Raw genomic sequence first — 25,333 nt, forward strand, 5'->3', positions numbered from 1 at the left:
TTGCTCTCCCCTAGTGGATAAAATCAGACCATAGGTGTTAACAAGTGGTAGAGACATATGCTTTTGGAATAAAATATTTCTGTTTCTGTTGTTTCCATGAAGATCTAAGTGGCCGTGGGGTGTAGCGTAGTGACAGTTGTAAAGTGCTAGGTGGTCACAGATTTGTTACAATATTACAAAATTATTGGGGAATATATATATCACTCAAAATTAAGGTAATACATCCTTATGCATCATAAAATGAAGGAGCTCACAGTGAAGTCTGATATAATAAAGTTGTGAAGTAGAATGAAATTTTCAAATAGTTAATTATATTCCTATGTGAAAATTGCATTTCAGGTTATTCATTTATAGCAAACTTTCTTTTTTTTTTAAAAGAGAAATTATACCCTTGAAAGGTGCTGAATTACCAACGATACAGATTCTTCCTTTATCCAGATCAGAGGGTTTCACGGGTTTTGGTCTTGTCAGCCCTTCTGTTTAATGTGTATGTAAGGCCACTGAAGAGAGAGCATAAGGTATTGTGATCGCCTCTAATATGCTGGTGATACTTAACTTCACATTGCTTTTACATGAAATCCACATTTGGCTATTTTTTTTATTCTTTGTTTTGGACCTGGATGGAGGTATGTGACCTGCCGCTGAATCTGGTGAATCAGTAGATTAATCAAGGGGCATTTCAAGGACTATGCTTGAACCTTCAAAAATGGATGCAATTCTACGCTTTTCCACTGCAGCTCTTGGTACTCTATTGGATCTTTCATTGCTTTGTAGATATACATATAGTTGTGGTGGTTTGGAGTGCCTTTTTTCTATCTGCAGCTCTCCAGGAGAATGTGAACTTTCCTCACACACGTTTACCTCACCACAGTTATTATTGAGACTTCCAGGCTAGATTTCTGTGGTGCACTCAGACCAGCTTTTGAACCTCCAGAATCTTCAGCTGGTGCAAAACACAGCAGGCTGCCTTCTGTGTGTCGTGAGTCATAAGGAAGCACGCAGCAGATTTGCTCTCCACTGACTACTTGTTTGATTCCTAAGGCTGGGTGGGAATCTTTAAAGACCTATGTAGTCTGGGACCTGATTATTTAAGAAACTGCTTCCTACCCTCAGTTTCATCATCACAACTGAGGTCCACTGGGGTATCTCAGCTTTCAGTGCCTGGAACGTGGCTTTTTGTGGTTCATAGCAGGACATTCTCAGTCGAAGAACTCCTTTGGAATTCACTGTCTCACAAAGTCTTTCAGAGCCGAGTTTGATGAGCTACACATCCTGCTACAAGGCTGTTTTGTTCAGGCTTTTGGCTTAACATTACGTTGTTTCCTTGGGATGGGAGAGGAGGCGTGTATGTGTCTGGCTTTATTTCTTTGGTTGGAAGGATGTTTTATACCACACAAGTTTTTATAAAGGGAAGGATATTTTTCTTTAGCTTTCTATTTTTGCAGGATGAGTTTTGCTGTAAGAGTTAAATAAAACAGGTAAAAAGAACAGGAGTACTTATGGCACCTTAGAGACTAACAAATTTATTAGAGCATAAGCTTTCGTGGGCTACAGCCCACTTCTTCGGATGCATATATATGCCCACGAAAGCTTATGCTCCAATAAATTTGTTAGTCTCTAAGGTGCCACAAGTACTCCTGTTCTTTTTGTGGATACAGACTAACACGGCTGCTACTCTGAAACCTGTCATAAAACAGGTAAATATTACACACAAGGTCTCTCCCCCCCCCGCCCAGAGAGAGGATGAAAACCACAGTGAACAGATGTCCTGCTTACTTTGTTAGCATCTTTTCTGTGCTGCATCAGGTTCTTTATACTTGTAATTAAGAACAAATAAAGTGGGATATCAAGTCAATTTCAAACAGACAGATCTGAACATGGATCTAAAAGCTGAGTGACGGTGGTTTCCTCATCCCTTTTGCTGCCCTTCAGCCAGAATCGTGTGTCTGTGCAATGCTGGTGGGAATGTGCTCTTGAATTTTTGTTTTTTATTTGTTTTAGATTTGAACTCTCAAAGTGAGGAGTGATACAAGCTTATTTATACAGACAAGCTGCTATGAAAGGGAGGGGCGGGGGACAACCTGGCAATGCTCAGCAGTAATTTCCAACCACATCTGCTTAGCCACCAGCCACTGCAAAAGAAGGGCATCATTATCATTTGTATATTTGGCAAAACCTTCTTCTGAAACCATTTCAGCTCCAGATAATCAAGATGATATTAAGTTACTGATCTGCTAATGAGAAAAGGTTTGGTGTATTTAAAGCATCAACTCCATTCTTGGTAGGGAGGAATAATTAGGTTTAGAGGCAAAAAATGTTCCAAATAACTAGTGAAGTGAGTGGCTTTTTACCAGTACAAAGTATATCCACCTAAGAAATTAACACAGAGAAGTATAACCTTCTGTAAAACAATAGTCATATTCTGGTTTGTAATATTGCCTGTTTTTAAAAGCAACATTGGTGACATTAAAACTGAATGTGTCAAACATTCAGTTAAAAGTATGACATACATTAAAATTGTTATCAGTAGGTCAGTGCTCAGCAAATCTTAAAGACAGCATACATGCCATTCAAATTTTAATTTTCAGGGGCTAAGTGGATTATTTTTGTGTGTAACTCACTGTAACCCCCAATACTGTATCAAAAAGGTTTTTTGCTCTTTTTACATAGTATAACACTCTCACTTTTTATATGTGGCAAAATCAGTCAGAACCAAATATAAACTTGTGAAGTAATTCTGAATTTAACTCAGAACTAGAGAATGAGTTTTGAAATTTATTTTACTGTTTCAGTGTTATGGAGGGTAGAGATGGTTCCAAACCACAGAGTTTGGGTACTAATCCAACTTTAACCAAAGTTTGCTGACATTTGGATATGGAATTTGGGTTCAGACCACTGTAGAGATAAGAGAGAGCCACAAAGTTCAGATCCAAATCTGACTTTGCCCAGAATTCATGGGAATTTGCTAGTTTGGGATGACTTTTTAACTTTGTTTATATAGCTGCTGTTATAATATAACATTAATGAAACATTACCACTTTTAATTTTATCATCTTGTATTCTAATCTCTCTCTCTCTCTCTCTCACACACACACACACACACACACACACACACACACACACACACACACACACACACACACACACACATATAATGAAGTAATACAGTAGGTTGGCATATACAGCCTTATATGTAGGTTGAAGATCATCTTTCATGAGATACATACATCAGTGTGAGCCAGTAAATAAACCACAAATATGAGTGTCAGAAGACCTTTAAATCTAGAACTTCTCTGCCATTGAGTCACTGTGTGACTTTTGGCTCCATTATCCTAATTTAATCTCTGTGCCTCAGTTTCTCTGACAATAAAAAACTGTAATATATGACTGAAAATGCATGTGTTGTAGTAGTTGTGTAGAAGGTATATATAGAGAGAGATCTCTGCTGACTTTGGCAAAACAGGACACAATAAACAATATCAGCACAGTTTAAGGTTTTTGTTTTCTGGTTTGCACTTGACTCTATGCATATTTATTACAAGAATAAAGCAATAGGCAAAGCCAATCAAACACACAAAAGTAAATCTAAAAGGGTGGGAATATGTGGGGACACCAACATTTGGGTTTCATCAGAGACTCTAAAAGCATGAGGCTGCTGTTTGAATATAACAGGAACTGGGACAAACTGACTTCTCAGTGGAAAAACAGATTTTTTGTTGTTGGTTTCTTTTTAATAGAAGGGCTGCTCCTGGAGAAGTAGATGTCATAACCCTGCTATAGTGCCATAATTAAGAATATTTTACTTTGGCTTTGATATTTCAGAGAGATTATGATATAGGATAATGTTGCTACACACCCAAAACTACAAAACTTTAAAAATCTCTGTTTTGGGCCAGTAATGAGACAGCAGCTTTTAGGGAATAATGCAATTTGATGAGAGCATGCATTCAAGCTTTTAAGAAAGCCAAAAAGAGACTGAAGACAGATGAGGTTAATATTCAAGTGCTGATGAGAACTCGGGTATTTTAAAGCTTGCATTGCTGTAATTAAAAATAATTGAATGGGCAGTAAGGAAGTGCTTCGATACATATAAAAACCATTGGTGTCCACAAACAACTGTGAAATATTGTGGACTCTACACGTTGTTAGCAGGAAATAGTCTAATTATTTTCTTAAATTGAAAGTGAAAGGTAAAGTTTATTTCATGCTCTTAGAAATTATCTAACTAATGACTAAAACAGACAGGTTAGGTCTATAGATACAATGTGTGTCCTGTGTCCTACACCTTTAAATACAATATACTGAGTTCTAAAGATCTCACAGAAAGTGTTAATTTTTGGTCTGCAAATCTATTTCTCAGATCTCTTTTTTGCTGCTTATGTTTGCAGCATTCTCTTTAAGGGCCTCGAGTTGACAGTCTTGGATACCGTAGCAAATTCCAAGGAGTCCTCGGTCTATAGAACTTCAATATGGTTTCTTCTTTTGGAATATGAAAGCAAGGGAATGGTTTGGCTTGACCTCATGGCCTGATTCTCCTCTCACATCATTCTTACAATAGTGTAATTCCATTGACTTCGGTGGAATCAGTGTGAGGGACTCATAGAGTCATAGACTTTAGGGTCAGAAAGGACCATTATGATCTTCTAGTCTGACCTCCTGCACAACGCAGGCCACAGAATCTTACCAACCCACTCCTGTAACAAACCCCTGACCTATGTCTGAGCTATTGAAGTCCTCAACTTGTGGTTTAAAGACTTCAAGGTGCAGAGAATCCTCCAGCAAGTGACCTGTACCCCACGCTGCAGAGGAAGGCGAAAAACCCCCAGGGCCTCTGCCAATCTGCCCTGGAGGAAAATTCCTTCCCGACCCCAAATATGGCGAATGTGGGCAAGACTCATCAGCCAGACACCCAGGAAAGAATTCTCTGTAATAACTCAGATCCCACCCTATCTAGTGTCCCATCACAGGCCATTGGGCATATTTACCGCTAATAGTCAAAGATCAATTAATTGCCAAAATTAGGCTATCCCATCATACCATCCCTTCCATAAACTTATCAAGCTTAGTCTTGAAGCCAGATATGTCTTTTGCCTCCACTGCTCCTCTTGGAAGGCTATTCCAGAACTTCACTCCTCTGATGGTTAGAAACCTTCGTCTAATTTCAAGTCTAAACTTCCTGATGGCCAGTTTATATCCATTTGTTCTTGTGTCCACATTGGTACTGAACTTAAATAATTCCTCTCCCTCCCTGGTATTTATCCCTCTGATATATTTATAGAGAGCAATCATATCTCCCCTCCGCCTTCTTTTGGTTAGGCTAAACAAGCCAAGCTCTTTGAGTCTCCTTTCATAAAACAGGTTTTCCATTCCTCGGATCATCCTAGTATCCCTTCTCTGTACCTGTTCCAGTTTGAATTCATCCTTCCTAAACATGGGAGACCAGAACTGCACACAGTATTCCAGATGAGGTCTCACCAGTGCCTTGTATAAAGGTACTAATCCCTAAATGCATGGCCTTGCACTTTTCACTATTAAATTTCATCCTATTACTATTACTCCAGTTTACAAGGTCATCCAAATCTTCCTGTAGGATATCCCGATCCCTCTCTGTATGGGCAATACCTCCCAGCTTTGTGTCATCCGTAAACTTTATTAGCACATTCCCACTTTTTGTGCCAAGGTCAGTAATAAAAAGATTAAATAAGATTGGTCCCAAAACTGATCCCTGAGGAACTCCACTAGTAATCTCCTTCCAGCCTGACAGTTCACCTTTCTGTATGACCCATTGTAGTCTCCCCTTTAACCAGTTACTTATCCACCTTTCAATTTTCATATTGATCCCCATCTTTTCCAATTTAGCTAATAATTCCCCATGTGGAACCTTATCAAATGCCTTACTGAAATCGAGTTAAATTAGATCCACTGCGTTTCCTTTGTCTAAAAAATCTGTTACCTTCTCAAAGGAGGAGATCAGGTTGGTTTGGCACAATCTAACTTTTGTAAAACCATGTTGTATTTTGTCCCAATTACTATTGACCTCAATGTCCTTAACTACTTTCTCCTTCAGATTTTTTTCCAAGACCTTGCATACGACAGATGTCAAACTAACAGGCCTGTAGTTACCCGGATCACTTTTTTCCTTTCTTAAAATAGGAACTATGTTAGCAATTTTCCAGTCATATGGTACAACCCCTGAGTTTACAGATTCATTAAAAATTCTTGCTAATGGGCTTGCAATTTCATGTGCCAGTTCCTTTAATATTCTTGGATGAAGATTATTTGGGCCCCTTGATTTAGTCCCATTAAGCTGTTCGAGTTTGGCTTCTACCTCGGATGTGGTAATATCTACCTCCATATCCTCATTCCCATTGGTCATCCCACCATTATCCCTAAGCTCCTCATTAGCCTCATTAAAGACTGAGGCAAAGTATTTGTTTAGATATTGGGCCATGCCTAAATTATCCTTAACCTCCACTCCATCCTCAGTGTTTAGCGGTCCCACTTCTTCTTTCTTTGTTTTCTTCTTATTTATATGGCTACAGAACCTTTTACTATTGGTTTTAATTCCCTTTGCAAGGTCCAACTCTACATGGCTTTTGGCCTTTCTCACTTTATCCCTACATGTTCTGACCTTGATACGGTAGCTTTCCTTGCTGATCCCTCCCACCTTCCACTCCTTGTAGGCTTTCTGCTTTTTCTTAATCACCTCTCTGAGATGCTTGCTCATCCAGCTTGGTCTACAACTCCTGCCTATGAGTTTTTTCCCCTCTCTTGGGATGCAGGCTTCCAATAGTTTCTGCAACCTTGACTTGAAGTAAATCCAGGCTTTCTCTGCCTTTAGATCCACAAGTTCTTCAGTCCAATCCACTTCCCTAACTCATTTCCTTAATTTTTTAAAGTTAGCCCTTTTGAAATCAAAAACCCTAGTCCCAGATCTATTTTTGTTTATCCTTCCATCTAGTTTGAACTGAATTAGCTCATGATCACTCGAACCAAGGTTGTCCCCTACAACCATTTCTTCTATGAGGTCCTCACTACTCACCAAAACCAAATCTAAAATGGCAACCCCTCTTGTTGGTTCAGCAACTACTTGGTGAAGGAATCCATCAGCTATCGCATCCAGGAAAATCTGAGCCCTATTATTACTACTAGCACTTGTCCTCCAGTCTATATCTGGGAAGTTAAATTCTCCCATGATCACACAATTCCCATTAGTATTTTCTTCTTTAAAAACATTAAAGAGGTCTCTATCCATATCCAAATCGGATCCCAGCGGTCTATAGCACACCCCAAGCACTATCCCAGGGGAGGCTCTAGTAGCTTTCTTCCCCAATGTGATTTTTGCCCAGACAGACTCTGTCTTATCCATTCCATCACTTCTTATTTCTTTACAATCTACCTCATCATTGATATACAATGCTACTCCACCACCTTTGCCTTTATTTCTGTCTTTCCTAAACAGCACATACCTTCAATACCTGTACTCCAGTCATGACTACTATTCCACCATGTTTCTGTTATCCCTATAATATCTGATTTCACTTTCTGCACCAAAAGCTCTAGTTCCTCCATTTTGTTACCTAAGCCCCTCGCATTAGTGTACAAACATCTTAATTTTTGCTATTTGGCTTCTCTCACATTCTTTACCTGATTAGGCACAGACATTCTACCACCAGTATCACCCATTAGACTGGTATCTACACTACCCTTCCTCCTTATGTCCATTCTCCTACGCACGGCTGTATCCTTTCTTGCTTTGTTTTCTTCCCTCTCAGTGTTAAAATCCGGCATGGAGATTACCTGGACATGTCACAACCATCTCCCCCAAATTCCTAGTTTAAAGCTCTTTTAATCAGTTGTGCCAGCCTCCATCCTAGAAGTCTATTTCCCTCCCTTCTCAGGTGAAGTCCATCCCGAGAGAGTCCTCTGTCCATGAATGCTTCCCAGTGGCCGTACATCCCAAAGCCCTCCTTATAGCACCACTGCCTGAGCCATCTGTTGATCATCAAAAACTTGTCACGCCTTTGTTGCCCTTCTCTAGGAACAGGCAGAATCCCGCTGAAGATCACCTGAGCCTCGATTTCCTTAAGCGTCTTCCTCAGGCTGGCATAGTCTCCCTTGATGTGTTCCAGCGAGAATCTAGCCATATCATTTGTTCCCACATGAAGGACAATCAGTGGATTCTTTCCCGCTCCCGCTAGGATCCTCTTCAGCCTCAGGGACACATCCCATATCTTAGCACCCAGCAGACAGCACACTCTTCTGTTCAATGGATCAGCTCTAGTTAGAGGCCTGTCTATTCTTTTCAGTAAGGAGTCCCCAATCACGTAGACCTGCCTTTTCCTGGTGATGGTGCGATTCTCCGGTCTATCCCCTGTTCCCTCTAGCTGCAATCCTCTCGATTCCTATTGTCCCTTGCAATCCTCCGCAACTCAACCCTATATGTCTACAAGGAGATTTAAGAAATGTTTCATTTCTGCAGAAACCTTTTTCACTAGCAGATGAACTTTCAGTGTTTTAACATGTTACAGATCACTTCATCTGTCCTCAAGGTGTGAAGACTGTCAAGCTAGATCTTTTGTTATAAATGAATATTGTGCCTGTAAAAAATGCTGGATTGACAGCTCTGAAACTGAAGTCCTCTATTTATCAAGTAGTGGTGTAAGTGTCTACATACTATGCTGCCAGTGTGCTTCCTATGTTCTGCAGGAACCTTCTCTAGGGGTGAAAAGGTAGTTAAATTCTTAAGGCCCATTCAGTCCTTCATCAGTTGCAGAGATTACAAACAGTGGTGCCAGTTGTGGTGGTGATTTTTGTTATTGGGCCACCTATCCAATAGGAGTTTCACTGAGCACTGACTAACTTTCCATTGATTGGTGACAAGCCATTAGTTAGTAACAAGTTTACATTACAAATGACCTTGGCCAAATTTGAGCTGAGGCCATAGAAACAAAAGGCTCTTATGTCAGTACCAATTTCCTAAGACCTCTAGTACTGGAAACTATTTTTATAGGCCCAAAAAGCAGAGAATGAGAAGACTAGCTCTCTCCTGAAGTACCACTGAGTACACAGCTCTACTCTTCCTCTCCATTCTGGCTTACGAGAGAATATCTTTATTTACTAAATCATGCCTGCCCTCAGGGTGGAATCCCAGGGGTGTCCCATTCACAGACTGGATCCTAGCCTACAGCACCCTGTTTAACCATTGTGATTGTTCTTACAGACATATTGAAAGAGAAGGTGACATAGAAAAGGCAATGGAATAAAGCAAACCTGAGGCAATATTAGATGAGTTTCCGTTGATATAACTACTGTTCTTATACAAGTTACATCAATGAATTTTTAACAATTCGTCCCCACTTGGCCTATCTTTGCTTAAACATTTTAACAGTTAACCTAATACAGGCAATAAATCGTTCGGTTTCTCTAGATCTTTAATTCTGGTCAACCACATCCTGGTGGCTATTTAGTGAAACGACTCTGGTGTTCTCACTTGGATTGTTGTTGTTCAGGTGACTAAAAACAAACAAAACCTCACCACCACAATTGACAGTGTGGTTGGCAATCTCACCCCTCCTTCTTTGGTTTTCCTTCTTTAACTGTATGCCTGACTCTGAGGTCTTCAAGCTTCTGTTCTATTATAATGTAACCGTACAGATTCTCACATCACACTCATCACAGGTGGTGTTTGAGCTCCTTCCAAAGTTAAGGATGAGTAGGTTATTTGTGGTTTCCTCTGTGTTACTCAGAAGGAAAAGTGTGTTTATTTTCTCTCTTTTAAAAATATACATAAATTATATTTCATATGGATTGATTTGCCAGACAGTAAGGTTGAAGCAGAGAGATTTACACATGGATTGGAAAATTATGAGATTTGTTGTCATTTGAATTCCTGTGGGAGTAACTTCTACAAACATGAGTCAGCCCCTGAGAAATCTCTGTCTCCAGCATATACTTAGTTTTACCCTTGATGTAGACATTTCCTTTGTTTCTGAGGTGCAGAGCTATTGAGGTCCTGATGGGTAAGTAAATCCTCCTCTAACATTTTTAAGATGATCCTTTGAACCTATCTCCTTTCAACTCCTAAACTCCTTTTTTTCCTCCCTCATTCTTTCCCTTCCTCTTATTTTTAACTTTTCTTCTCTGGCTCCTTTCCATCTCTTGTCAAATACATTCCTGTCTACCTTTTCCTTAAGAAATCCCCACTGGATCACATGTCCATCCCTATGTGCCTCCCCATCTCTTTGCATGTGGACTTTGACGCTGTAAAAACTCCATGATATTTTGGATTTTGTGGACTCAGTACTTTTTGTTTTTCCTAACCTACTGCAGCTGATTGATTGCTCCTCCGTTCTAACCTTTCTTCCGTACTGCTCTCTGTTAATATTTCTCAGGGCTCTGCCCATGGTCCTTTCTCTTTTGCACTCTACTCTCACCTCCCTGTGTGATTAATCTACTCTCGTGGTCTCTTTGCTGATGGTGAGTCTTCAATCTACTTCTTCCCCTATATCCATTCTTGCAGTTCTGCTGGTCTTTCCAATATCCTCTTTTGGATGTCCCACCTTTCCCTAAATTAAAAGTAGTTAAAATAGAACTCTGTCGTGGTCAAAGACACCCACGCATTGATTTTAGTTTACAGACTCAAGCCTGAGGCCAGTTTATTGACATACATACCAGTGCACTGGGGTGCAGTCCGAAGACTGACACACCCCGAGGACTGCTTGCAGGCGGCTTTTATTTCATTAAACGGCAAGCAAAGTACAAACAATATGTCATGAGTTAAGAAATTGGGGTTGGGGTCCGTTCCCCTTTCCCGGCACCTTCCTTATTATTTTCCGAGAATTGGGTGTTTTATTTGGGTACAGGGGCGCTTGGTGGTTTTCCCCGGGGGTGATACTTGGCACCAGTTTGGGTACATTTCTCGGCAAGGTACATGTTATTTTCCGGGGTTTTACAGTTAAGGGTTAAGGGGGTTACCATGGGACGCCTAAAGAAGGTATTTAAGTGGCTAGTTTTGCATTTAGCTAGAAATTCGGGGAGGTTACAGAGCACCCAGAAGAGAACCATGATTGGCTACCTTGCATTTAGCTGGAATCACGGAGTGGGTCACAGATCACCCAAGGGAGAAGCTGCATTTAGTCAGTTTGCATTTAGCTAAAGTTACCTATTGCTTCACACAAGCGATTATTATATTTCATCAGCCATGAACATATTTTATTAGTGCTGCAGCTGGGGCTTTTTATTCTTTCCCTCCTTGCCCCCCCCCTCCCTCCTCTGGTCATGACCCTTGACTGAGTTTGGCAGGGAATTGTGCAATCTAGTCTAGTTCAGGCCCTGGCCTGTACTGCTTTCTGTAAGGGCTGTCAACATAACAGACCTCTGTCAGAGAGTCAGAATTTGGGTCTTTAGGATTACTTTGGTCATTAAAAAGAAGGCCCCCCAGTTCTTTCCCCCCACAACTCCTAACCTGTCCTCTGTTCTTCTCCTCAAACATCCATGCTGTTGGCAATTCCTTCCAGTTCCTGCTCTACAACATTTCAAAACTCCAGCCTTTCCTTGCTCTCCCTTCAAATAAAATGCTGGGTTTATCTCCTTCCTTGACTACAGGAACCTTCACTTCTCTGACTTCCCTATTTCCTATCTTACTCACTTCCTATTAAGAATGGCTAAAATGATCTTCCAAACTTGATGCTCACCCTTGTTACTCTCTTATTAAAATCCCATGGCTAGCTTCCCTTTGCCAACTGAATTCAATTTAAACATTTTTGCCCCTCCCTTCAAAGTGTCTACATAAATCTGACCCTGATTATATCTCTGCTGTTTCTCACAGGATCTTATTAACACTCTTGTTCTGTTAATGATGTCAGCTTCCCTGAGCCCTTCATTTCCTTCTTCCCTCTCAATTTTGTGCCTGGTTTGTCACTATTCCCTGTCTCGGTATGCTAGTTTCTCCCTTTTCTTCTGTATCTTCCTCGTGTCTCTTCTGTGACTAAATAAGAGTTTTTTGTCTTCAGGGCTGTCAACATTTCAAATGCATCTTCATCTGCACTGCCACATAAGTACCTATCACTTCTTAATTATCCTTTCAGTTCTGAAAGAATATGGAAAGGAGGGAAAGAAACATATCAAATATGGGCCCTTTAATTGTCTGTAAAATAGCTAGTATATTTTTGGCACGCTGGGAAGGACAGAGTACCTGATGTAATAAGTTAATCAAGTACAACTTGTTGCTGTATCACAATCTCTTCATATTAAAAAATGCAGTGCAGAAAATGTAAAGACAGATTCTATAGTGTGTACCATACATTTATATCATTTTAAATTACTTTTTCGTAGTAATACATTGCTGATACAATTAATGGTAATAATTATCAAGCTTGTGTTTAAGTAAACCAGTTGAATGAGCCTGTTTCTCCATAAATAACAAGGCTAGAGAAATTGAGGGAAAGATATGCCATATGTATCGAATAAAGTGTTGTATACCTCAAAATTCTAGGTAACAGAAGTTCTACATAAAAAACTTTACGTTTATGAGCTCTTAATCAGCTTCTTCTTATCTTCCACTGCACCAGTTAAAACATTTGTGGTCTAGTATCATAGAAATGAAATTAATAATGTTGTATGCCATGCCAGAATACACTCAGTAGTATAGGAGATACGTTCTGGATATACCTTGTTCATTCATCAGCTATCAAAGGATAAAGTCATTTTGCGATGAACAGTCCTTTCTATAGTACTGTTAATTTGTAAAAGATACTGTGGCTCCGTTATGGTGCGACATTCTACACCAAGAGTCTTCTGTTGACTGAAATAATTCTATCCAGGCTATGTTTGTTGATCTTCAAAAATCTTTTCAGAAAAAAAAAATCTTATAAATTCTTTCAGAATCATGTCTGAAACCAGGTGCAGTCACTGTGAAAAGAGAAAATCTGTCATCCTTGGTGTGGAAGTGGGGAGAAAGGAAATGACTAAGTGGAACATCTTACAATTCAGTTATGAGAAGTGTCTGCTTTTTATATAAGCTTAATTTATTAAATTAAAGCATCTCTAATGAACAATAAATTTATCCTGCAATATAGTCTTCTCTGTCCCTCTGCAATATTGGGAGGTCAGAGAGATTTTCTTTCTCACACACGCATGAACACAGACACTCAAACTTTCACTTTATCTGTTTTCACATTACGTGAGCGTGTAGATGTTTCCAACCTTCATTTTCCTTCCTGTCTCATAGTAGCCGGCTGGAGGCCTTTAAACAAGGGGGATCCATCATTCACTAATCATCTAGAGCCCAGCAGAATGAACTGTCCTTATGGATATTTGAAATAAAGCCATTCATACCAAGGAGATAATTTGTAGGAATTGCCAGCATATTAGGTAGATTTTTAGAGTGGATATGAAATCTGGGTAAACAACTTTTCATTCATTTAGGGATTGATTGATTGATTTCCAGCCCACAAAGCTATGCCGTCTGGTCTATTGGACAACAGAGAAGTTAGATATTAGTTAAATATTATTGTTCATTTCGTTTCCAGATTTGTGTAAGAAATTATTTTTATGCATATAATTATTTAATTAATGGAAAAATGTATCTGGAGTATTGGAAATACTGCAGTCTGACAAGTGGTGGCAACTCTCTATTTTTAATGTTAAGCACACTACAGTGGTCAACTCTAAAAACCTGCCAATTTGGACTTAGATAAATAATTAACTTTGCCTAAGAATTTATAGTGTTTCCCATAGTTGCTACTGAGAACATTTGGGAAATACTGGGGTAATATTTAAGTTATTTACAGTAAGTGGCAAAAGGAGCCAGCAGAACTGTATAGAGGATGGGAATTCTGTTTCATAAAGGATTTTGAGATTTCAAAATTTGGCTTTGTTCCAAATCAGAATGAAACCCGAACATTTCAAAATTATCTGTGAAACAAAACAAAACAAAAATTAATCAAAATATTTTGTTCCAATTTTGACTTTCGTTTTTTACATATTATAATATACAATGCACATTTTTAAAAAATGAAATGAAAAGTAGTTTTAAAATGAAAAATCAAATGTTCTGTTTGAAAATATGAAAAAGGGACATTTGACATTATTGGAACTTTTTCTCCATTTTTCTTCCAAACAAAATATGATTCCATCAAATTTTCTCTGACCAGCTCTAGTAACCAGTGTACCTTGGAAAAAATATTGTGCCTTCTATTAATTTTCAAGTATTAAATCAATGACTAATTCATGGTTCTTGCACTAGTGTGAAATATAAAATGAAGCTATGAAGAAAGTAATTGTGATTGGGAATCAGTTGCTCCTGGACTTCAATTTCCTTATTAGTATATTTTATTTTATTCCATTCCAGCTATTTATGACCTCTCCTGTGAAGCATACAAACACTTGGGCAAAACCTCAAATTATTACTGGATAGATCCAGATGGCAGTGGGGCACTGGGACCTTTGAAAGTTTACTGCAACATAACAGGTAACTGTACTGTAATTACCGTTTTCATGTTATATTTGTAATGTATATGTGGCAGAGGGTTTGGAGGCCTGTCCATAATTCATATTTCTTGGGAAAAGAAAAAAATGATTCAGTTTTAGTAAGAGGCCTGATCATATTAAACCAGCCAAGCTTGTTTGGGTGGTATCTGACCTAATCATTGTTAAAAAGCCTTTGGCCTGGTCTACATTCTACATTTAACAATTAGCTTGACCTAAGTACATCATTCAGGTGTGAAAAATTGACAACTCTTCCCCTCTCCTCCCCCCCCCTCGAGCGATCTAGTTAAGTGGACCTAACCCCCAGGATAGGCAATGGTAGATCAAAAGAAGAATTCTTCCACTGGCCTAGGTGCTGCCTCTTGGAGAAGTGGATTTACTATAGTGAAGGGAAAATCCTTTTAGTCAGTGTAGGAAGCATCCTCACTATGACCCTTCAGTGGCATAGCTGCACCTGGGCCACTGTAATGCTCATATTGTAGACATAGCTTATGTTTCCTCAGTGGACCATGTCCTAGAGCCAGTCTCCAAAATCCTATTGTGTGTATAGGTAACTTGCAAAAACTGGTTAGCAGTCCTAGATCAGGGAGGATCTGATAAGAAAGTTCTCTGGACAGAGCAAGGTGCTTTTTCTGTCTGGATAGCATGATGCTCACAATTAGACCAAAATGTTCAGAGAGAGAGAATTGCTTTCAGAGATATAAGCTATTCACTTTTCTTCTTTTTCTCTAAAGCTAAGATGAGAATGTTTTCTCTCGTTTAGCATATGAAAGGGTATATCTAGCTATGTTAAGCAAACAGCTTCTTTTGTTCTCTCTGTTTATAATTAATCTTCTTTGTTAAAAAATACTTTTGTATGAATAATTTCATGCAGAGCTTCTTAAAGAAAAGAGAATCCAATAAGCTCTAAAGCGAGTTACTGAAGGGTAAAGGGTTTCTGGAATTTGTGTCTCCAACCCCATCATCCTTGGTCAAGGGAAATGAACAAAAGGGCCCTATCCCATTGTCTTGTCATGGGTGTGATGGGTGAGCATAAGGATAAGACATTACAAACAAAGGAGGAGATGAGTTTGTTTTGGTCAGTACTGTTCATTCATTTCCAATGTTCATACATAATGCAATTCGTCTCTGCACTTAGCTGACACTAGTTAATAACCAATACAAAGCTTACTAAATATTCAGCTAAGAGAAGTATTTTACTTAATCCCTGAATTTCCCAAAATACAGACTCTTGTGGGATATCTGCACAATAAAGAGGTTCCAGAATCTATTTGCTTTCGAATACCCTGACACAGGTCTTCAGAATTCAACTGCAGGAACCAGCAGCAAGAGCGTAGATACATGTTGTAATGATGAGACACGGGGAAAGGCAATCTCTCATTTAACTGGATACTCACTCTTTGGGGCTTTCAGAATCATAGCCAGCACCTTAACTGTATCAGTAAGTAAACAGGCATGCACTGCCAGGGAACAGTGCTGGGAACTTATGATATATCATAGCGATTCCTAATCAAGAAATGAACTGCTGTGTTCAGCACTAGCTGTAGCTTTGGGGTATTATTCAAAGGTAGCCTTTTCAGTAAAAGTTGATTGAAATAATTTGTTGAGCATGAAAAAGTGAATCTATCCAGGGTGTGAGCACTTTTGACATATGCTAAAAATAAATATACTGGTACACACAAGAATAAAACTAATAGTGTCCCCAAACCAGAAAGTAACCGGACAAGAGAATGAAAACCAACCATCTTCCCTTCCTAATAATATTTTTTTCCACAAAACAACTGCTGTAATTGCCATAGAGATATTGTTTTTAAATTGCCAGTGAGTGGGGAGGTGGCCCATATGATCATGAATGAGAAGGCAGAGGGTCCACAATCCTTTCTCTGCATTAAGATGTGATCCAAGCCATGAAAAAGTTTCAGAACCCTGCTCTAGCTGAATTGCTCCCATCAGGCAATTCCTGTTTAATACATTTGCTGTAATGCAGATATAATTCCCTACATAAATGAGATCATGATAGAACTGATTCACTGTTAAAATGTGAGTAATACACCTCTACCCCAATATAACGCGACCCGATAGAATACGAATTTGAATATAACGCGGTAAAGCAGTGCTCTGGGGAGGCGGGGCTGCGCACTCCGGTGGATCAAAGCAAGTTCAATATAACGCAGTTTCACCTATAACGCGGTAAGATTTTTTGGCTCCCGAGGACAGCGTTATATTGAGGTAGAGGTGTACTGTGAAAATTGAAATGCAAGTAACTTTAGCCACTCTGCTTTTAAAACTGGACAGTCACCCTAAATGTTATTGTCCATATGACAGCTTAGAAAAGCATTATTTTTCAATTATTCCTCTATTTACATACTGTATAGAACCATCCTGGGTATATTCCCAGTCCTTACAGCTTCCTTTATTGGTTTATAGTGACAGCAGTATAGCATAATGGATAGAGCACCAAACCGGAGATATGGGTTCAATTCAGTATATGTCTTTCTGGATAGAATTCAGTAACCTCTACCCTATATTTTGTGCTAATAACAATATGAAATATCTGTAATATACTAATTAAGGTGAAGAGATCAAGCTTAATTCTTTAATTCTTCTACAGAAATATCTAACTGATGGTATAAATGATATAGTGGTGATGTATATAATCTTAAATTACCTTATGTAATATATTGAAAGATATCATATTAGTGTTGTTTGACATTAAATAGGTAATACAAGAAAATACTTTAAAATGCAGTTATGTATGGCATATCAGGTATTTACTGGATAACAGACTTATCTGTTCAAAAGCATTAGTGCAGATTTGTGGCATTATTAATAAAATGTTTAATGAAAGGCTTCCATTAGCTGAATTATAACTAACTTTTTCTTAAGAAGACAAGGTGAAACAAAGCCCTCATGCCTACAGACATGGCTAGAATTAACTTAAGGATGCTTTGTAAATTCTTATGCTTGTCAGATCGAAAGAGAATTTGATTGCTGTTCCTTCATCACTTACATCAAAGCAGGAATATATTTGTTAATTTTGTGGCATCACCATTGCACTACTAAACTTGTGAGGGTGACAGTTAAATCTAAAAAGTTCTACAGAAAGCCAGTACTTTATTTAATAAGCATCTCTAAATATCCTTTGTCTGAAACAGACAGATCAGCCATTTGAAAGCCAGAATGCCTCTAACTCTTATCTCTTGAGAATGCTGTTTAAATTCTCTGACCTATTCATATTATGAAGTCAAGCAACAAGTTTTGGAAAATAGTCATGTTTCAATAGGGTCACTTTCTTAGAAAAGTTGAAGACAAAATCAGAGTGCATCAGACACTTGTCCATGTTTCTAGACATAATTTGTGTCAATATCTCTAGACTGTCTTGATTTAGTAGTTTGGATGTGTCATGTTAATGTTTTCTGCCCTTCCTGGATTTCTATGGTAACTGAAAAATGTTCTGGGTTCTAAAATCTTTTGGCTAGTCAACAGTGTAAGCAAAATATAAAGAATACAATGTGTGCGGAAACTAGGGTGACCAGATCGCAAGAGTGAAATATCAGGACACATTGGTCGAGCAGGGTGACGACAGACAGACACAGGTGCACAGCCCCGATCGGAGCCAGAGGCACACTGGTCCGCCTGGCCTTGTGCTACCAGCGTGCCCCTTCCTGTTGGGGGTGGGCCCATGCTGCACCACACAGCTCACCTGCCCAGCGCCCCCTGGATCCACTATGCCCAGAGCCCCCCTAAAACCTTTCCACCACAAATGCACAGTGCTGTGCACACACACCCCGCCCAATGCCCCCCTGCCCACAGCCCCACCACAGCTGCCCAGCACCCCACACAGAACCCCCCACTCGCTAGTTTCCCAATACACACAGATTTCCCCTCCCTCCCTTCCTTCCTCTCTCCTAGTGCCCTTCCCCACAGCCCCACCATCACAACTACACAATGCCCCACACAGAACCGCACTGCCCAGTGCCCTGACTCACACAGATCTCCCCCACTGCCCAGCACCCCCCAACAGGCCCCCACTGTCTAGCACCCCAAAACACACAAACCTCCCCCACTGCCCAGCTCCCTCCACACCCTCACAGCCCAGCACCCCACACACACCTCCCAGACACTCACTCCATCACACCCTGCCCCCTTCCCTGGCCGCACTCACCAGCCCTGCTGGGAGGTCTCTGGCTCCTAGGGTGAGAGCGGCGAGGGGAGTCTCCAGACTCTCCATGTGCTGCGCCCGCCACAAGCACGAGCTCCGTGGCTCCCATTGGCCGGGAAAAACGCCAATGGGAGCTGCCGGAACCGCGGAGCAGGACTTGCAGGTGCCGGCAGCACGCAGAGCCCCCCCGCCCTAAGAGCCAGAGGGACCTGCCAGGGGGCGAGGTGGGGAGTCCTGGCGGTGCTCACCTGGGGCGGCTCCCGTCCCGGGAAGCATCCGGCAGGCTGGTCCCTCTGGCTCCTAAGGTCGTGGGTCAGGTCTGGGGGGGGGGGGGGGCTCTCTGCCTGCTCCCGGCACCTGCAAGCCCTGCCCCTGCAGCACGTGGCTCTCCTGCCGATGGGCGGGTGCTGGGAGCTGCCCCAGGAAGCGTTGAGCGGCGGCGCCACAACTGTGGTGCCGGGACTGTGGTCCGGACGGACCCTGATATCGGGACAAAGGGCGTCCTGACCTATGTAAGGTCGGGATGCGAGACAAGTCCCCTAAAATTGGGACTGTCCCGATAATATTGGGACGTCTGGTCACCCTAGCAGAAACTACAAAACCACTAGAAACCATCTGAGATGTTCTCTAAGGGTACGTCTATACCCAGCCGCTAGTTCGGCGGCTGGGAATCGAAGTTCCGGGTTCGATTTATCGCGTCTGGTCTGGACGCGATAAATCGAACCAGGAAGTGATCGCCGTCGACTGCGGTACTCCAGCTCGGCGAGAGGAGTACCGCGGAGTCGACGGGGGAGCCTGCCTGCCGCGTGTGGACCGCGTCTGAACCGCGGTAAGTTCGAACTAAGGTATGTCGACTTCAGCTACGTTATTCACGTAGCTGAAGTTGCGTACCTTAGTTCGACTTGGGGGGTTAGTGTAGACCAGGCCTAAGAAATGCTATTTATATTCAAAGCAAAGATTCCAAACCAAAGCAAAAAACTATACCCCCTTTCTCCAAAACTTTCATGTTAACACTGCTATATTTTGAAATTAAATCATACAAAAGTCAAGAATCTCTAAAGTTAAGGTTCTGACATTCCATATTTAAATGACCATTCATGATAAATTAGTAAAACTTTAAGAAATTGTGAACATTTTTAGATACCCAGCATTTGTCCAAATGCTTGTGAACAATAATAACGATGTGAATCACAGCTTTTCAAAAATATTTGCAAATCAATATTTATACCATTTGCCCCCAACTGTAGCTGGAGCCTTTCAGAAGAGCCCATTTAAACAATGTTTGTTTTAAAGGCGTAACGTGACATATTGTACAGTACTTAGTTTGAATTAGAGATTGGCCAACTCACGATCTGAATCCAGAATGAAATCTTCCCAAAGTTCGGTGGTGTTTGGATTTAATGCTCTGGTTCAGCCCTTTATAGAAAGAGACCCAACCTGTGAAGTTAGGGTGTTTCTCTGAAATTAGATTCAGATAGATCTCCCAAAAGTTACAGGAAACAGTTTGGAGCCCTCTTTGTTTTCCACTGAAATAATACAAGAACTGCACTGAAACAAGCTATGTTGTTTGCAATGTTTGATGTAGATCTAAACTTCATCTGAGTGTATTAGATCTCCAGCCCATTCTCAAATGATTTTTGGCATTTCTGAATCCCAGCTCCTCTTTGGGCTTGTTCATACTCCTTTGGCAACTCCACTTATGGAATATGAAGTGGAGAAATAATAGTGAGCAATGATACCCTAAATGTTTTGAATCTCAAAATAACATTCAGTTCAAGACAGCTCTTATTTTATCAAAGCCCATTTGTTTATTTCTGGTATTTATAATCTCTTGGTCAAAATGTGGCTGTCCTGCAAGGATCTTAAAGGGGGAGAGGGCACAGAGAGACCTTAATTGCTAGTCAATCCATCTAGGAAGCAACCATATTTTTGGCTGCAGTATGTCGGTGAGTGCATGGGTAGAGTCTTACCAGCCCTAACTATAGTTCTCCAGATCCCCCTGAGCTTATATCTGGGAAGGGGGTGTGGTCATGGTCTAGCCATTCCCGCTTCATGCTCTGTGCTACAGTGCTACTCTGAATCTACCAGCCAGTCTACATTTGAAGAGCAAATGTAGAGAGTTGTAAGTACATTTCTAGTTGTTGCTAACGAAGGCATTTAACTACTGTGTCTTGTACATTGTGGTCATCATTGTGGTATCTGGATACCTGCTGTTGGCTTCTGCAAGAAATTATGATCATAACTCATCCTTTTCCTTTCCCAGTGCAGCTCAGGACTGTAAAGCCCTCTGTCTCCACATACTTTGAGAATTCACTAACTGTACCTTCAGCCTCTCTCAATCATGCCAGTTATACAAAAAGATGGACCCCCACCCCAGCATTTCATGAAAATTATACATGTGGTAGTTATTGCCATGACATTGTGAACAGACTTTAAGCAGCCACAACTGTTGTGCCCCATGATTTTGCATCTCCTTGCCATAAATAGCGGGTAACTGGAGTGCTTTTTTATGATGACATATGTGGAAACATATGGCATGGCTATAAATGCGCCATTCATCACCACATACTTGATGAAAAGCGGCCTGATAGTGGTAAATGTTTAATTCTATTGTACATATCTTGTACAATTGGCTTCTCTAATGGGACATTTTGCTTGAGGGCTAATTGGACAATCTGCCTAATTACAGCACCTTCAGCATACATATATGTAGGAATTACACAGAGTTTTCAGTGCTTCTGTGCCTCTCATCTATCAAGGAATTTCCTTCTATAGTCTACTGGATAGTGGGGGGAAAACTAAAAAAAAAACATCAGTGCAGAAGCTTTATTTATTTCTCTCCCCCGTTCTCTTTCTTTCTCAGCTCTGAAGGGCATGTGACATACTCTAGCACAGTCTAAGTGGTGCCAGCACTGCTGCTGGCATCTGAATCACCTAATATGCAGATCACGGGCATAATCACACTAAATGTTAATCTTCTTCATAAGTGTCGAAGGGGTTGCTGTGGAGGGAGAAGACAAAAACAAAGAGACATTGGAGAGGAATATGGCAATGCCGATTGTTAATTTTCCAGGATCCTCACGCTTTGGCAGGGAAATTAAAAAAAAAAAAAACAGCACACCTACGAAAATGCAGCAATTCCCATAATCCCCTATTCCGGGAAAAACGCTGACATTATGGAGAATCAAGAAGTAGGTTCTTGTCTGAGACCAAACACTGATGTATGTTATTGCAGAACTCTTTATAACTCATGTTTCAAGGAATATGCTAAAGGATGGGGGAGGAGTATTAGCCGACTGCTGCAGACTAGCCAAATGAGAACTGGATAGCTGTAATTTAGAGCTCTATTTGAATTTCTCATCTATTAAAGATAGGTGTTGCTATTTGCACTTTTGTATCTGTCTGGATCCTGTACCCTAGCAGAGGTCACACTGAGAATCCACATTAAGTCTATGCTATCTATAATGTTCTCACTTGCACTTTATGGTCACTTTACTAAAATGAAATGGCTTTTATAGGCTAAACAGTTATTTTACCCTGAGTGGGTTTCACTGGATAATGAAGACATGTGGGGAAAGAATTAGCTATTTTCTTTATATTTTGATGACACTTTTCTTTTTTACCCCTCCACATTTGCCTCCTCATAAAAGGTTTCTCTACTTCAGTGTGTGTCTGTGGACTTTGGGGAAGCAAGTCTGTGACTAAATGTATCATGTCACAGCTTAGAAGCTGTTGGCTTCAGATTGGGTTTCCTGGTTTACAAACCACAAAATCTCTTATACACTCTTTGCAAAGGTTTCCTTGCCTGTAGGGGTCAGACATTTCAAACAATGATATGTCATATCAAGACCTGGTTGTTTCTGTCTACTGATGCTGTTTGTCAAGTTGACAGGCAGCAGGACTAAGAATCAAACTACTTATCTGGAGAAGACAAACTTAGAAAAAATAGTACACTATCTGTACAGGGATTGTTTTCATTGTCAGAATTCAGAGTGGATTCATTTAAAGGAAATGAAACATTTAAAAATCCTGTGCAAATGGCATATTAAGTTAATTTATTTCCAAGATACATAATCAAGCATTTGAAAAGAGTATAGTCAGTTTAAAAAGAGACAAAGAGTGCAAGCGAGAGAGATTCATTCTACTTTGAATCCCTAATCAGTGTTCAGGATGCAGTGCTGCACTCTTATGTTTAATATTCTAAATTAATTTACCTAGAAGAGCAGGTTAGCAGTTCTGTCACTATTCACATGAAAAATTCAGGGCTTCTTACCTCCTCCTGTTTGCTCTGGCAGATGCTTTTTTAAAAGAAATGACTCAGCAATGAATGAGCTGCAGCACACATCCATCCTTGTCTGTACACACATGCATACAGTGAGCTGCCGATGCAAGTTCCATGCCACAGCTGAGTCATCTGTGCAGAGAGAGTCGCCTATGGCTCCTTTCTAAAGAGTCCTGTTTCTCTTTTCACAGCACAGTTTCTTATATCATAAACTCTTCAGGGAAGGGACTCTGTGCTTTCCTATGTGTTTATACAGCACCTAACATAATGGGGCACTAAACCTGACAGTAGCATCCAGAGGCCCCAGTTAAATTAACATTATGTTAAGTATAATACAGGAGCAGTAGCCATGCCCCAAGAAATATGTACCTGAGTCCTATAACAGTGAGAAATGTATCGTGATCAGTGGATCTGGAGTCAGAAAGCCGATGTTCCGTGGAGAGACTGTTATTGAGAGGACACCAGGAAAATAGGCAATGCAAGGAGTTAGGCCAGAAGCAACTCAGCCTCATGGACAGAGCAATCCACGGGGTTTAATAAAGTTCTACTTGTTCAGCTTAACCTGCATTCAGCATCACGCTTTGCAAATGAAACATGGTGGCAGCAGCTGAGCTGTAAGTCCTCTCCAGTGCAGCAGCTGGCAGCATGAGCCATGGAACTCTGTCTGAAGGCCCTGAAGCCCTGGATTTTGCCAACACAAACCTCGCCCAAGGCTGTCTTCTGGTTCAGATCACTTGTTAGCAATTTTGGCACACAGGAATTACCCCTTCACAGGGGTGTCAAAACAGTCTAGCACAGGCACTGATGGAATGAATGACCAAAACCCTGTTACCAATGAGGGACCTGTTGCAGCCTGCAGGATGGAGACATCACTGAAGGAGATGACCAACAATCAGAGCTAGCAGGTGTAAAGTATGACAGGTCAGCAAGGACCTAGTGGACCTGGCAACAGGCATGCCATTAAAGAGAAACCAGGAGTGGACTAAATGAGTTGTAAGGAGTGTAGTGGCACTGATGTTATAAAAGGTGACTACTCAAGAGGGACAAGAGGTCTGAAGGAACAGGGGACACTTACACACCAGTAGACACAACACCTGGAGCATCCACAGAAATCATCCCAGAATAGAGAGATAGAGAACCATCTGAAAACCAACCCCACATGCAGAGGAGACTCCACATAGAAATCGTTTGCTACACTTGAAGACGGGTGACAGAGAGAGGTCATTCCTGTTGAGGAGACCAAACTATCTCAAAGACTTTATAAGCAGATGCCTCTGTGGTAAATATGAGACTTCAACTTGACTATGTGCTAGCAACCTCTGGCCAAAGGAACACTGGGTATCTATTATTTGCTGTAATGTTTATACTAAAATGTTTGTAAAATAGGGAAGATGTATCACAATCAGTGGAACTGGAGTGAGATGATCCAGGTTCCCTGGAAAGACTGTTATTGAGGGAACACCTGGAAAACAGAGTAGTCCACAGGATTTAATAAAATTCCACTTGTTCAACTTAACCTGCGCTCAGCTACATTCTTTAATAACAAAATAAGTAGGTATACTTATTTTAAGGGAGACATTTTATAATGAATGACATCTACCACAGTGGTAACAACTGTTTCCAGGACCTGTGCAGGTTTACGAGACAAAATATGGCTGTGTCATTGCAGTGTTCACCACTTCCAAATCATTTGTATACACTTTAAGTTATAAAAGAATTCCAGACCCTGGACATCACTGGAGTTAGGGGAGTTTAGACAGTCTTCTTGTTTAGAACACACACTCTGCCCAGACTCTGCCACTGTACTGGGGCTTAGAACACCCACAACTGAAAGACGGAAGAGTAGTGTGCCAAGGCCCAACATGGAGACTCTTCATTAAAAGCAGAGAAAGTGGAGTCCAACTAGAGTAGCCATCACAAAAGCCTGAGATATAGGTCCTACTGCATGTACTAGACAGGAACCGCTGATCTACCTAAATAAATTTAGAATGCTACTGAAGGACTGTACTGCCTGAGAGCAGTTTCCTTTTAGTATAAAATGTTGGTACTTTCTGATTCAACAGTACTTCCTGAAGGCACAAGTCAGGATTACCCAGCATTAATCAATGTCTGCATTCTTCACTCCCTGACTTTAGAATAAAGACAGATGCTTCTGGCAAAGAACATTCAGATTCACTGGGTTTTTTTTCTTATTTTTTCTTTTTCAAATTTAGTTGCAAATGTTTCACACAGTGCCCAGGCAAAAATCTCATATCAACCAAGCATATAGGAAAAACCAATGTGTAGCCGATAGTATATTTTCTTATTTACATTAACTCTATATTTTTGACTCTTTTCACAATGGGCAAACATGTAAATATGTGAAAGTGAAAACTTGAACAAAGTCTAGGGTTACCATA

At 40.6% G+C, this 25,333-nt stretch overlaps 1 protein-coding gene across 1 annotated transcript in view; it reads left to right on the plus strand.

The window, feature by feature from the left end:
• The window catches only part of LOC113407023 (contactin-associated protein-like 2), a 1,116,670-nt gene that overhangs the window by 626,361 nt on the left and 464,976 nt on the right, over positions 1-25,333 (plus strand). The window contains exon 12 of the mRNA XM_029912069.1: positions 14,354-14,473. Coding sequence (XP_029767929.1) covers positions 14,354-14,473 — 120 coding nt within the window. The remainder of the gene's footprint in view (positions 1-14,353; positions 14,474-25,333) is intronic.

This window comes from Terrapene carolina, unplaced genomic scaffold (assembly GCF_002925995.2).
Source record: "Terrapene carolina triunguis isolate 2854851 unplaced genomic scaffold, T_m_triunguis-2.0 Scaffold180, whole genome shotgun sequence".
NCBI classification, from domain to species: domain Eukaryota; kingdom Metazoa; phylum Chordata; order Testudines; family Emydidae; genus Terrapene; species Terrapene triunguis.